The sequence below is a fragment of the Artibeus jamaicensis genome, unplaced genomic scaffold (genome assembly GCF_021234435.1).
Source record: "Artibeus jamaicensis isolate MK-2021 breed Jamaican fruit bat unplaced genomic scaffold, CSHL_Jam_final contig_473, whole genome shotgun sequence".
Lineage (NCBI taxonomy): Eukaryota > Metazoa > Chordata > Mammalia > Chiroptera > Phyllostomidae > Artibeus > Artibeus jamaicensis.
In genome coordinates, this window is record NW_026521851.1 from 2,280,592 (window position 1) to 2,295,261 (window position 14,670).

General features: G+C 42.3%; 1 protein-coding gene across 3 annotated transcripts in view; it reads left to right on the plus strand.

Annotated features, from left to right (window-relative positions):
- Nucleotides 1-14,670, plus strand: part of MTR (5-methyltetrahydrofolate-homocysteine methyltransferase) — a 97,799-nt gene that overhangs the window by 6,864 nt on the left and 76,265 nt on the right. For all 3 annotated transcript variants that reach the window (XM_053667883.1, XM_053667884.1, XM_053667885.1), the window contains exons 3-7: nucleotides 2,099-2,188; nucleotides 4,027-4,096; nucleotides 5,802-5,894; nucleotides 7,259-7,365; nucleotides 14,105-14,164. In XM_053667883.1, the coding sequence (XP_053523858.1) occupies nucleotides 2,099-2,188; nucleotides 4,027-4,096; nucleotides 5,802-5,894; nucleotides 7,259-7,365; nucleotides 14,105-14,164 (420 nt within the window). The remainder of the gene's footprint in view (nucleotides 1-2,098; nucleotides 2,189-4,026; nucleotides 4,097-5,801; nucleotides 5,895-7,258; nucleotides 7,366-14,104; nucleotides 14,165-14,670) is intronic.

Here is a 14,670-nt window from a genome sequence, read left to right on the forward strand (position 1 = left end):
GGTAAAGATCAAACTTGGAAACCCCTAGAACCCCGACTTTGACCTCAGTGAAGGCTGAACTCCAGGTTCACATGCACTCACTTGCTCACATATGCCTGCCCCATGCCACCTGGCTGTGTGTGGCCCCTGGAGTGCCTGCATCATCCTGGAATGGTAAACAATGAATCCTGCTTCGTGCAAGGCTCCCTGACGCTTGTTGCTGAAGTTCGTCTGGCCGTCACTGCCACAGGCATTACTAGCCAGGTGCCGTCAGTGTAGACCAGGACCAATGGGAAACCCCATTTCAAACATCTGTTAGTCTCTATGAGGGCCGTTTTTAATGTCCTCCTCTGACGGCCTTCTTCAGGAGGGAACAGGAGCAGAGGAATTATGCAGCTTGCCCCAGATCACACATTCCCTGAGTCCGAGAGAATAGGATTGGCACAGGGGCGTCCTCTGCAGGGCCCATGAGTGGGGCAGTGCCGAGGGAAGGTGGAGAGAGGGCCGACTCACTAGAGACAGTGCCTTTTAACTTTGTGTTGTAGAAATCTTGACATCTGTGGGAATTTAGAAATTTTTTTTCTCTAATTTTAAAGATAGTATGCATTCACTGTTTAAAAAAGCAGGCTTAGTGCTTGCTTCCGCAGCACATATTAAAAAAAAAACAACGAAACAAAACAAAACAGGTCTAGCTAGATAATGTAGAAAAGCATAAAAGAGAAAATAAAAACCACTTGTAATATGAACACCAAGAGAACTACCATTCACATACTTTATATTTCAATCTAGTTTTCTATATTTGGATTTAAAAAATTAAATTATGACTATATGACTCCATCCTATCCTAAAATTTTTATTTTTTACTTATATACCATGAACATTAAATGTTCCAAAAATGGTTTTAATAACTTCATATTAATCTATTTTATGTATACATCATCAGTTACTTAACTAGTCTCCTTATTCCTAGCCATTAAGAAATTTTTCTTACTCTTTTTTAAAAATTAAATTTTAATTAATTTGTTCTCATAAAACCCACAGATAAGAGTAAGTTCCTTTTAAAACTACTCCAAAGTTCTATTTTTTTTTGCCAAGATAACCATTCATGTTAGTTGACATATGTCTTTCCAGACGACTTTGTGGTACACTTACATAAGTATATGTGTGTACAGATATGTGTGTGTATGTGTATACATATATATCTAGAAAACTCACATATAGTTTGTATATATGTACGTATATACAAAAGATGTCCTTCTTTACATATCAATCAGTCTTGTTTTACTATTCAGCAGTACGTTGGAGATCTTTTTTGTGTTAGTATATGTAGATATACACAATGTTTGTTAGCTACCACACGGCATGTAATAAAATGGCTATGTAGCAGTTTATTTACCTGTTTCTTTATGATAGACATTTAAGAAGTTTGTGTAAATCTTGGTTTTCATTGCCCAGCTCTTCTGCAAAGAGTTTTATCAGCTAGAAGGGACTAGGCCCACTCTCTGCAGGAAAATCTAGGAGGTTGGGAGATCCCAGAGTGCCCATCAGGTGGGAGTTGAGAAGAAAGGTTTTAAACAGGGAGAACAGGAGGGCACCGGGTCCTCGAGCTTCTCGTGGGAGTGCGGGTCTGCTGCAGAGGGGCCGGGAGAGGTGGGCGGCGCTGCACAGTCGGCTTCGAGGCCTAGAGGCAGTGGAGTTCTCAGTGGGGACCAGAGTGTAGCGAAGCACTGGGAAGGCAAGGGAGGGGGCTGCAGTGTGTTGCATGCCCATTCTGTGCCAGACACTTGATGTGTTGTTTTGTGTCATCATACAGCCACCCTGTGAAGTAGGGTTTTAAGACTTTCAAAGAGGATACTGAGACTAAGACAGTCTAGGGAACCTGACTCAATTCAGGCACCTTAGTGTGTGAACTTGCCTGGATTCAAGTGCTGTGTTTATTTACACCATGTGCCTTCCTACGAAAGTCCTACATCTGTGTGCATCTCTAGCCTCCGATGCAGTGCTGTAGGCTTAGTAAGTGGTCAGAGGCTGCTTGGGGGCGATGATGATGAAAAGGCATACTTGTTGTTGGGGGAGACGGATTCTAAAACTCAGCATCGACAGGACTGTCTTGTTGCAGGATTACTTGCTGGCTGGGGCAGACATCATCGAAACAAACACTTTCAGCAGCACTAATGTTGCCCAAGCTGACTACGGCCTGGAACACTTGGTAAGCCTTGCATTTCCCCTCGTAACTAAGATGTTCAAGAAGCAGGTACCACAGTGCTAGTTGCTGGTGAGAAGATCACCTGAAGCACATGCCTGGTTATCTGTTGTTCGTGCTCAGACAGGGAAATGGTTTGACTCTCTTCTGCTTATGAATATAGCAGCTCATTTATTTTTCCATCTGGCTCCTTTTATGGGTGAGTAATAATCAAATAGAAATGATGCTTATTATATAGTGATTATTGATAAAAGCATAGTGATTGGCTGTGTGCATTGTTTTGTGAGGCCTTCTTAAGTATTGCATGGTAAATTTGATTTCCTTTTTTTTTTACAAGATTTTATTTATCTTTAGAGGGGAAGGAGAGAGGGGAGGAGAGAAACATCAATGTATGGTTGCCTTTTGTGCGTCCCCTGATGGGAACTAGCCTGCAGGGAACCGGCCTGCCACCCAGGCATGTGCCCTGACTGGGAATCAAACCGTGATCCTCTGGTTCACTGGCCTATGCTCAATCCACTGAGCTACACCAGCCAGGGCTGATTTCCTTTTTAAAAAAATATGGCAAAATACACAACATAAAATTTACCACCCTAACCATTTTTAAGCATAAGTTTAGTGGCATTAAGTACATTCAGTTGGTGACACCATCACCAACATTCATGCACAGAGCTCTTTTTTACCTTGCAAAACTGAAACTCTGTCTCCATAAAACACTCACTCCCCATTACCCTTCCCCAGGCCCCAGCACCCACCTTTCTCCTCTCAGTCTCTGAATCTGACTCCTCTAGTTCCTCATCTAAGTGTAGTATGAGATCACGTGCCTTTTGTGTATCATGGAAAAATTAGTGATTTTTGCCACTTTAGTAGTTGCCACTGAACTGCAACTAGTGATTGCAGTTATTTTTGTGTTACTTTAGAGTAGGAGTTGGCAAACATTTTCTGTAGATGGCCAGATAATACATAGTTTGGGCTTTGTTGGCTATATACAGCCTCTGTTGCAACCACTCAACTCTGTCGATGGAGCACAGAAGCAGTCACAGAAGATGTGTAAATGATGGGCTTAATTGTGTTATAATAAAGCTTTATTTACAAATTAGTCAGCAGAGGCTAGATTTGCCCTGGGAGCCATAGTTTGATGCACCCCTATTTTAGGATGATACGGTTTCTTAATATATAGATATGAGGATCCAAGGCACAGAGGATCTTTAAATTAGGTGGGACGTTGAAGATCACAAGTCTAGGACTTCCTAGGTTGGCTTGTGGAAGCCCTTCAGGAGGCCTTTGAACCTTTTTGAAATGTAGGCAGTACTTTGTGTATGTGTGCCTACTTGCTTTTATTTCCTGGTGAGTGGGTTCATGGGCCTTTACCAAATTCCAAGAAAGTAATAATCTACAGAAAGTTCAGAATCATTGAGTACACCCATTGTTCGATGAAGGAAGTCGGGGCCTGGAGAAGTTGCCATGGGAACTGCCTGGCCGGCAGTGACAAAGCTGGTCTTGTAAAGCCTCTGCTTTTTCCATTACTACTATTTTTTCTAAATCTCAGAATATTTAACTACATCAGCATATTCTGAGACATGCCAGAGGTCCAGAGATTGTTCTTTTGCCACCTCAATTATGGTTTTGGGGAAGAACCTAAAAGCTGTTCCTCAAGACTTTGGTCTTTCCTGTTGCTGTTGAGGTTGGGGCAGCTGACAGGCCTTCTTGGCCAAGATTCATTCAGTCCTGAGATTAATTTGCTTTCCATTTCCTATTGAGTGACACTGGGTTTAGAAGATCATGAGTTCCTTATTTAACATGTGGAGGAAAAGAAGGGTGAGCTAACATTTGTAGTTCTGTGTTAGGTCTACCGGATGAACAAGTGCTCTGCGGGGGTGGCCAGAAAGGCAGCCGAGGAGATAACTCTCCAGACCGGTAAGGAACATTTCTCTTTCTTTTTTTTTTTTTTTTTTTTTAGATTTTTTTTTAAATTTAGAGGGGAAAGGAGGGAGAAAGAGAGGGAGAGAAACATTGATGGGTTGTCTCTCTCACACGCACTCCAACAGAGGACCTGGCCTGCGACCCAGGCATGTGCCCGGATGTCAACCGTTTGGTTTGCAGGGCAGAGACCAACCAACTGAGCCACACTAGCCAGGGCTCTCCCCCTTTTTTTTTTTTATATAGAGATGATTCCTAGGAAATTTTCAGCTGTAATATGCTGTCCTTATTGCACTTTTCCCTTTAATAATCATTGGCTTTCCAGCAACCCTGCAAACAATGTGTTGAACTTATTTGCAGGTTACCTCTCTGCAATTTCCCAGTCAAGCATTCACTGTCTCTCTGGATTGACTATCCCTGTGGGCCTTGGGTCAGGGATTATTCTGTGTTTACTCTGCTGCTAGCACCATGGCTCCTTGTGCATTACAGCTAAAAGGTTTTTTCTCCCCCGTTGGAAGCATACCATAAGGTTATTAATGCAACAGCTGACTGTTTTGGTCATTTGGGTTATTATTCAGGTCTTTGATCTTACCCTCTAAAGCTTTTCCCATCCCTGTGGTTGGCTTGTCTAGGTAGAGAGATACTATCTTTGGAACATTTTGCACTCCGTACCACTAATGTCCTTGAAGGCTCTGTGTAGTGCACAGCAGAGTTTGTCAGTAGATTCAGTCTTGCAGGAACTTGGAAAGTGGCTCCCTAAAATAACCAACCTCCTGGCTGGCTGCCGCAAGAACCCTTGGGAAGCAGCTGGTGGGGAGGCTTTGAGGGAGGGAAAGGAGTAGAAAAATATGTGGAGTTCTTTGAGATTTGAAAATGTGAAATTACTGCCAAGAGGAAAGATGAAACAAAAGTGTTAGGAAGTTAGACGCAGCATACTAATGAATGAAGACGGATCAATTTATAGGAACTCTGTTTCTGCCCTGGCTGCTGTGGCTCAGTGGAGTGAGTGTTGGCCTTGAATGGAAAGGAACACTATTTCTGAGAGAGAATGTTTAAATCCATGGAGATGTGTAGACTATTACCCCAGCAGAGTTACAGGTCAGAGGCTGCTCAGCCAGCGAAAGCTGGGAAAGAGAAGGACATTTCTTTTTATTTCCACATTATTGTTCAGCTTTGGAGAAGATAAGGAATATTTGGGCCTGTAACCTGTTGAATGCTACTGCAAGGAGCCTTTGCAGAACCCATGTTAAGTTCAGGACCTTCAAGAACAGCGAGAGAGAATTTGTCCAAACGTGGCTATGGTGTTGGAAAAGAATTACAGAAACACTTGGAAGGCAGACATGTGAGATTCAGAGCTTTTGGGATTGGCTTGGTGGTAATATGTGCACATGCCCTGTACTCATCATTTCTCCAGTGGGGTCCAGAGCAGTCCTGGGATCAAATGTGTATTTACAGTCAAATCTGTAAACTGGCCCTCTGAGTGGGAGAAAGACTATAAATAAGCCTCTTGTTAGTTCAAGAGAGGTCGAGTTTTGTGGTCAAATGAAATAAGAAAAAAGTTTGGACTTTTACACCTTTTGGATTTCAGAGTTTTGGACAAAGGATTGGAGACCTATATCCTAGGGAAATCTTATAACTTATTGATTCACAACAAAAACCTTGAGCTGTTCAGAGATTTCACACTTGCTTTTCTTTCCCACAGGGATTAAGAGGTTTGTGGCAGGAGCTCTGGGTCCAACTAACAAGACACTTTCTGTGTCCCCATCTGTGGAGAGACCGGACTACAGGAACATCAGTGAGTATTCATCATGTGTAGTCACTGATCTTGAGCAAGTACTGCTGTGTTTCAGTGATCTCTAAGTCTGTACAATGGGACCGATAAAGGAGTGTCTCAGGGTCTGTGGAATGTAGAATACATCCAAAAAATAGTTAGCCATTGTTTTTTTTTAGCTTCCTTACAAATGTACATGGTGTTGTGTTAGTTATTTTTTATCAGCTGTGGAAATAAAACCAGTCAAAATAAAGCTTTAAACTGATGAATTGAGAAATTATGGACACCAGGCCTGGGTGTATTAGAGAATGACCTCCATTTTATTTATAATAATGCAGTCCAAATTGCACAAACATACTAGTATTATAAAAGTTATAAACTATTATATAGAAGCATATTTGTGTTGAGATTTTACCCCCAAAAAACCAAAAAAGCTAGGTCAATTTCTTAAGCATCAGACTATAAAAAATGATTGAATTTTCAGAGCTGAATAGTACTATGTATGGTCATGGACTTTGTGTAGATGACAAGTTCAGAAAGCTGTGATTTGTAGGTTTTTGGTCACAGACTTCCCATGCAGTGATTTCCCCTTTGTCCTCACATTGTTCATTCTCATGCTTCCGTGGGCTCAGTGTGACAGTGAGGTTGTGACCCTCCCTGATTCTGCGCTGTGTAAGATGAGGTTCACTTGACGTGCTCTTCAGGCTTCTCTGCCAAGTATCTGAGCATTTTCTCTTTTGGTTAAAAAGTGACATGGGGAGCGGGATGGCCCCTCTGATGACGACAGACAGCTCAGCATGTTTCTAATAAAGACTTTGCCTAGGAGTGACTGAACACTTTTCTTTGAGACTGAAATGGCCCAGCAGGCAGGTTTGTTCTCTGGCAGAGCTGGAGTCAGAGGGCGGGAGCCAAACCCACAGGACTGAGCCTTTTACCCCGGAGAGGGAGAGGATGTGACTCGCCCTGCGATGAGTCTAAGTCAGTGTGGCAGGTTTCTGTAGTTCCTCCTCATACTCCTCCCTGTGAATTGATTCAAACTGTCCCTGGAAAGGATGGTCTCTCCTAAAGATATCTACAGTCAGTACAGGGCTCAGGAAATCCGGAGCTTCCCATTGCCTCGCTCTGCCTCTGCCCACACATGCGAAGTGCAGGCTCCATGCAGGTGTTTGGGGGCGACTGTGTTCAGCTACTGGTTTAACTTCCATCTTTATTCCACTGCCATGTTTCTGTATTTGGTTTCTTAACAGAAGGTGGCATTGCCCTTAAATTGTGCCTTGTAAACCAGCACTGTGTAGTTCACAGGTGCCAGGCCTGAACTCTGTGTGTCCTAGCCATTCAGAGGATCTTGATGAGTGATGTACATACTGGATGGGGTTTCTTTTTTGCAGCTTTTGATGAGCTCGTTGATGCGTACAAAGAGCAGGCCCAAGGGCTTCTAGACGGCGGGGTGGATATCTTGCTCATTGAAACTATTTTTGATACTGCCAATGCCAAGGTGAGTTAAGGGAGGAAAAGGGACAGGGCTGGGGATGGGGAGCTGTGGTGAATCCCCTCTGTAGTGAGAAGACAACAAGAGCCATTAGTGAAGTTAAATGAAATTCCTCTGTCGCATTTTATTCTCCACTATTAACTGAAGCCAGTAGAACAGAAAAAAAAAACTTCTTAATGTTTTCTTTTAACTTTTAGGAAAGGTTTTGTTTTTAAATTACGAAAGTATATATATATATATTTTTAATTTATTTTTTTACTGATTATGCCATTACAGTTGTTCTATTCCCCCCTTCATTCCCCTCCACTCTACCCCCCCATCCCCACCATTACCCCCCCTTTAGTTTATGATCATGTGTCTCAAGTTCTTTAGATTCCATATTTCCCGTACTATTCCTGCCCCCCATCTATTTTCTATCTACTGTCTATGCTACTTATTTTCTGTACCTTCTCCCCCCTTCTCCTCCCACTCCCCTGTTGCTAACCCTCCTTGAGATCTTCATTTCTATGTTTTCACTCCTGATCTAGCTGTCCTTTCAGTTTGCTTTTGTTTTAGGTGTGGTTGTTTATAACTGTGAGTTTGCTGTCCTTTCACTGTTCATGTTTTTTTAACTTCTTTTTCTTAGGTAAGTCCCTTTAACATTTCATATACTAAGGGCTTGGTGATGATGAACTCTTTGAATTTGATCTTATCTGAGAAGCACTTTATCTGCCCTTCCATTCTAAATGAAAGTTTTGCTGGATAGAGCAATCTTGGATGTAGGTCTTTGGATTTCATGACTTGGAATACCTCTTTCCAGCCCCTTCTTGGCTGTAAGGTCTCTTTTGAGAAATCTGCTGACAGTCTGATGGGGACTCCTTTGTAGGTCATGTATAGATACTGTATGTACACATATGCATAGGTAATAAATGTATACACATGATTCTAAATTCAAAGGATCATACATAAATGTATGCAGTGAAAAGTAATATCCTTCCATCTCCTGTTCCTCGGGGACAACTACTCTCACCTCTGTGGAGGTTCTGATGGGCGTTCTGTGCAGGTCTCAGCTGGGGGTGGTGGTGTTTGTACAAAGGTATATAAGTGTATGCAGTAAAAAGGAACTGTCGTAATATGTGTGTTTTTTATTCTTTCACTTGTTTACTTTTCAGTTACAGTTGACATACATTATTAGTTTCAGGTGTACAACACAACAGGGTGATTAGACATTTGTATAACTTTCAAAGGGATCCCTTCGATAAATCTTGCACCCACCTGGCACTGTAGGTGGTTGTTACTGTATTATTGACTATATTCCCTATGCTGCACTTACATCCCTACGACTATTATAACTGCCAATTTGTGTTTCTTCATCCCTGTACCTTTTTCACGTAACCCACACTCTTTTCCATCTGGTAACCAGCAATTTATACATAGGATTCTTTGCACAGCGTATCCAAAGAATAAACTTCTACAAGTGAAATTGCCAGGTCAGAGGGTTTGTTTGTTGTGAACTCTGGTCTTTCGTGTCAGATCAGCCTCCTTCGATGTGTGCTCGTTCAAACCCCCGTCAGCAGCCAGTGTACAGCACGCTGGTCCCCTCACGCCTTGCTGACGCCACCTGGGGTTTCACTTGTTGATCTTTTCCAATTTGATAGGTGAAAAATGCGTCCTCACTGCAGTTTCATTTGTCTTCTTCTGACTATAAATGAAATAGAGTATTTTTTGTTTTAATCCTCAACTGAGGATATAATTATTGATTTTAGTGAGAATGAAAGGAGAGGGGGAGGGAGAGAGAGAGAGAGAGAGAGAGAGAGAAATCGATGTGTGAGAGGAACGTTTATCAGTTGCCTTCCGTACATGTCCCAGTTGGGGATGCAACCCACAGCATAGTTATGTGCGCTGACCAGGGATTGAACCCGCAACCTGTTTTTGGTGTATGGGACAACACCCCGACAAATTCAGCCACCTGACCCGGGCAGATAAAGCATCTTCTTAAAGTTTTACAACCATTTATATTTTCTCTCCTGAGATTTGTGTTCTGTGCTTTATTTTCTGTTGGACTTCTGGTCTTTTTTTTTTTTTTTTTGAGTCTTTCCCTAAGGAAATTATCCCTATTCGTGATGAGTAGCAAATATTGTCTCCAGTTTGGTGTTTGACTTTTGACTTCTTAAATGTGGTTGTGATAGTGATACAGTTGTAGTGTTTTGTATTTCTTTGATGTAGTTTTTAAATGGTGCAAGAAAATTTTAAATTTGGTTTGGTTTATAGATTCTGGTTTTTCTGGTGATGGGGAATTATATTTGCATTGTCACTTGCCATTCTGAGATAAGGATAAAAAATGGTCTCTTTTTATCACTAGTACTTTATATTTCATCAAATGTTTAATTGTTATGAAATAATACCACAGAGTCAGAATGTTTTTGTAATGACCATTCTGTAACTATGAATTTATGCTTTAAAAAAAAAGACTTTATTTATTTTTTTAGGGGGGGAGGGAGGAAGAGATGGAGAGAAACATGTACAAGATCCGTCGGCTTCCTCTCACACACTTCCACCCAGGGACCTGGCCCACAGTCCAGCCGTGTGCCCTGGCAGGAATTGAACCTGTGACTTTCCAGTTCACAGACCGGTGCTCAATCCACTGAGCCGCACCAGACAGGGCTGTTTTGTTTCTCAGATTCTACAGATAAGTGAAGTCATTTGTCATTTGCATTTCCCTCTCTGACTTATTTCACCCTCTAAGTCCATCCTGTTTTTACGGATAGCATGATTTCATTTTTTTTATGGCTGAGTCATATTCCATTGCATATCTGCACCACTGGTTCTTTATCCATCCATCAGTTGATGGACCATTAGGTTGCTTCCATATCTTGGCTATTGTAAGTCATGCTGCAGTGAACATACGGATGCATATGTCTTTTCAGTTTAGTGTTTTGGGTTCCTTCAGAAAATACCCAGAAGTAGAATTTCTGGGTCCTTCTTTGTCTCTTGTTACAGCCTTTGTTTTAAAGTCTATTTTGTCTGGTATAAGTATTGCTACTGCAGCTTTTATTATTTTTTTCATTTCCATTTTCACGAAATGTCTTTTTCCATCCCTTCACTTTCAGTCTGTGTGTGTCTTTTGAATGAAAGTGAGTCTCCTGTAGACAGCATATGTAAGGGTCTTGTTTTGTTCATTTATCTTCCATGTGTTTTTTGACTGGACCTTTTAATCCATTTGCACTTAAAGCAGTTGTTGGTAGATATATTGTTATTGACATTCCTATTTTAATCTTTTTTTTTCTTGAAGAAGTCCATTTAACATTTCTTGTAATACTAGTTTGGAGATGATAAACTCCTTTAGCTTTTTCTTGCCTGAGAAGCTATTTATCTGTTTTTTGATTCTGAATGATAGCTCTGCTGGGTAGAGTAATCATGGTTATGAGTCCCTGCTTTTCATCACTTTGAATACTTCTTGCCAGGCCCTTCTGGCCTGCAAGGCTTCTATTGAGAAATCAGCTGACAGGCTTGTGGGAGCCCCCTTGTAGGTAACTAACTCCTTTTCTCTTGCTGCTTTTAAGGTTTTCTCTTTGTCTTTTTCTTTGGCATTTTAATCATGATGTGTCTTGATGTGGGCCTTTTTGGGTTCATCTTATTTGGAACTCTGTGCTTCCTGGGCTTGTGTGTCTTACTTCCTTTGCCAGGCTAGGGAGGTTTTGGTCATTATTTTTTCACATTAGTTTTTTAAAAATAAAGATTTGTTTGTTTATTTTTAGGTGGAAGGGAAGGGAGGGAGAAAGGGAGAGAAATGTCAATGTGTGGTTGCCTCTTGTGTGCCCCTATTGGGGACCCGGCCCACAACCCAGGCACGTGCCCTGCCTGGGAATCAAACCAACGGTCCTTTGGTTCACAGGCCAGCACTCAATCCACTGAGCCACACCAGCCAGGGCTTCCCATTGATTCTTAACCCATTGCTTTTTCTCTTTTCTCTTTCTGGTGCCCCCATGATGCAAATATTAGTATGACTGCTGTTGTCCCAGAGTTTCCTTATGTCATCTTAGTTTTCCTGGATTTGTTTTCCTTTTTGCTTTTCTGATTGGGTGTTTTCTGCTTTCTCATCTTCCAAATTGCTGATTTGATCCTCTGTTTCATGTACTCCACTGTTGATTCCCTGTAATGTATTCTTCATTTCAGTTATTGTATTGTTCAATTCTGTCTAGTTCTCTTTATGTTTTCTAGTTCAGCTTTTCTCTTTCCTATCTCTTTGTTGAAGTTCTCACAGAGTTCATCTTCTCTCTCCCCAGGTTCATTGAGCATCCTTATAACCAGTGGTTTGAACTCTACATCTGGTGGATTGCTTGTCTTCGTTTTGTTCTTTTTCTGCAGTTTTGTTGTGTTCTGTCATTTGGCACATGTTTCTTTGTTTCCTCATCCTGGCTGCCTTCTTGTGTTTGTTTCTGTGTACTAGGTAGAGTTGCTATGTCTCCCAGTCTTGGTAGAGTGGCCCTATCTAGGAGGTGTCCCATGGGGCCCAATGGCACAGCCTCCCTGGTCACCTGAGCTGGGTGATCCAGGTGCACCTCCCCTGTGAGCTGTGTGTACCTTCCTGCTATAGTTGAGGCTTGATTGCTGTGGGCACGTTAGTGGAGGGGATTTACCCCGGGGCCAGTTGGCTGTGAGGACTGGCTGTGGAGGATCTGCTGGGCAGAGCTGACCCCACGGAGGAGAACTTCAGTGGGACTTAAGTACCTGCTGAGTCCACCCATTGTGTGTGTTGTTGCATGTGGTGGTGGTGGTTGGGTGGTGCTTTGGTGTGGTTTGAAGCTGTTCACCCAGTGTACTGGCTCTGGATCTCCTGGGTGGTGCGGGCCATGGTCAACCGCCACCCAAAATTTTTAGACTTTTTTTTTATGCTAAAGTACTTGTGTTCATAAACAATGAGGGGAGTAACTACCAGCAAGAAGTGGATGACTGTTCTGTCTCATGCTTAACATAGCACTTGCACAGTTTTCTCTATACATTTGTCTAGAAATTATTTGTCAATCTCCAGCAAACAGATGTTGTCATTTGAAAAGCATCTCAGGTATACATTTTGAAAATAAGAGCAGTAACAAATATAATAGGGGACATAACCTGAAAGGAGATCCAGAAATGAGATTCTAATTTTAACAATGTTGAAAAGAGTCATCATAGAATTGTTTACATTAGAATAAGGGTGGGGTAATAACGAGGTAGAGTGTCATAGACATTTGGTTAGTGCAGTTTTTAGGTTATAGAATGTGACGTCACATTCTTCTGATTATTGAGGGACTGGTTTCCCTCATCATGTGTCTGGAATTTATTTTGGAGTAAGAAATAGGATGGAGATCTAATGACATAACTACCCTTTTTCTCTAAGGTTACCTACTTTTCCTAACACCATCTGTTAGACATTGTTTTATTTCATTTTATTTTTTGTTTGTTTAATTTTTAGAGAGAGGGGAAGGGAGAAAGAGAGGGAGAGAAACATCAATGTGTAGTTTCCTCTTGTGCACCCCTATTGGGGACCTAGCCTACAGCCTAGACATGTACCCTGGCTGGGAATCGAACTGGCAACCCTTTGCTTCACAGTCTGGTGCTCACTCCACTGAGACACACCAGCCAGGGCCCATTCTTTTATTTTCTGATGAGAGGAATCATGTGGAATAGTACCCACATTGTCTAAATTCAGGACTGCATCTGGTCTAATCTATTCTAATAATCTGTCTGCTGATGCCACGCTGCTGTGCTGTTATTTACAGGACAAGCATTATGTCATGTTACATAGCATTATAATTACAGCATGTCCAAGTAACTGGTAGACTGGCAGGTTTTTCATGAAACTCATCTTTTTTTCCCCACGGCTTTCCTCGCTATTCTTTCTAGGTTTATTTTCTGTAAGATCTTGAGGATCAATTTGTCTAGTTCTAAAAAGAGAAATTCAGATTAATTTCCAGTGGGAAAAAAATCCCACCACCACAGTGAAGGTGCATCAGTTCCAGGTTGCATTCTGATTTCAGCAAGCTAATTATGCAAATATGTACACGTAGAGTCAAGGAATATAATGATGAAAAGAAAGAGAAGACGTCTTGCCTGGAACTTAAGAAAACATGCTCAGTGCACAGTAACATGGGGTTTGCGTCTGTACAGCCGGTTCTGAGCTCAGTGGTTTTGACATGGCACGCAGCGTTGGTTCACTGCCTCCAACCACGAATGGGAGGGTGCGGAAGGCAGAGGCATTCTGACTTCAGTTGCGGTTGAGCAGCTCTCAGCTCCTCCTCCGAGGAAATACTAGGTCCTAGGTGGACTTTCAGTCAGCGTTTGTTTTCCTTTAGCGTGACCGCGATCTCGAGATGGGTACTGTGTTGTGCGTTATGGGGAGGACACATTTCTTCTTCGCAGAGAACACGATGTGGATCTTACCTGAACTGGTCTTAGGCCCTGACTGTTGGGGCATCGTCCGCAAAGTGAAAGGTCGCCAGTTCGATCCCCAGTCAGAGCACATGCCCAGGTTGTAGGTTTGGTCCCGATCAGGGAGTGTACGTGACGCAACTGAGCGATGTTTCTCTCTTGCATTGATGTTTCTCTCTCTCTCTCTCTCTCTCTCTTTTTCTCCCTCCCTTCTCTTTTCTTTAGAAATGAATAAATAAAATTTTTTTTTTTAAAGAGAGAGGTCTTACAAAAGCCAGGATTCAGATCAGCCGGTTAGACGGACCTTGGTCACAGTGTCTTTGAGATAAAGCTGATGTTCCTTTTTCCCTGACAGGCAGCCTTGTTTGCACTCCAGGACCTTTTTGAAGAGGCATATGCTCCCCGCCCTATCTTTGTAAGTTCTAAAATGTTGATTTTTGTTTTTTATTAATGCTCTCATTTTGAGGGTAGGGTTTTTTCTTCTTGCATAGAACTATTGATAGTATCCTTCAGGAACCACCTACTTTAACTTTTTTTGTTCACCTTCCTCTTACCACCACCTCTAGCTGAAGAAAATTAATCCAGAAGTGGTTGGTGGAAGGCAGAGTGGCCTGGGTGAATCGGGCTCCTGAAGCCAGAGGCTTAGGGACTCATTCTCCTTAGGGCCCAAGAGGGCTGGCCTTGCCTGCCGACCGTAAAGTGTCCAGCGTTGAAGACAGCAGATTGCCAGTTTATTAACTCAGTAGGCAGATGCACTCGAGAGGCCTAAGGTTGCTTGGTGAGGATAAAATAGATTCAGAACTACGGCCACGTCGCAGCAGGAGGCCAGGCTACCTGAGGTGCATGGGAAAGCCTTCTCTAATGGGACCGGATCTGAGAATCCAAAGCTGTTCTGGTCCTGGCTTTTGCCTCTGCGACTTT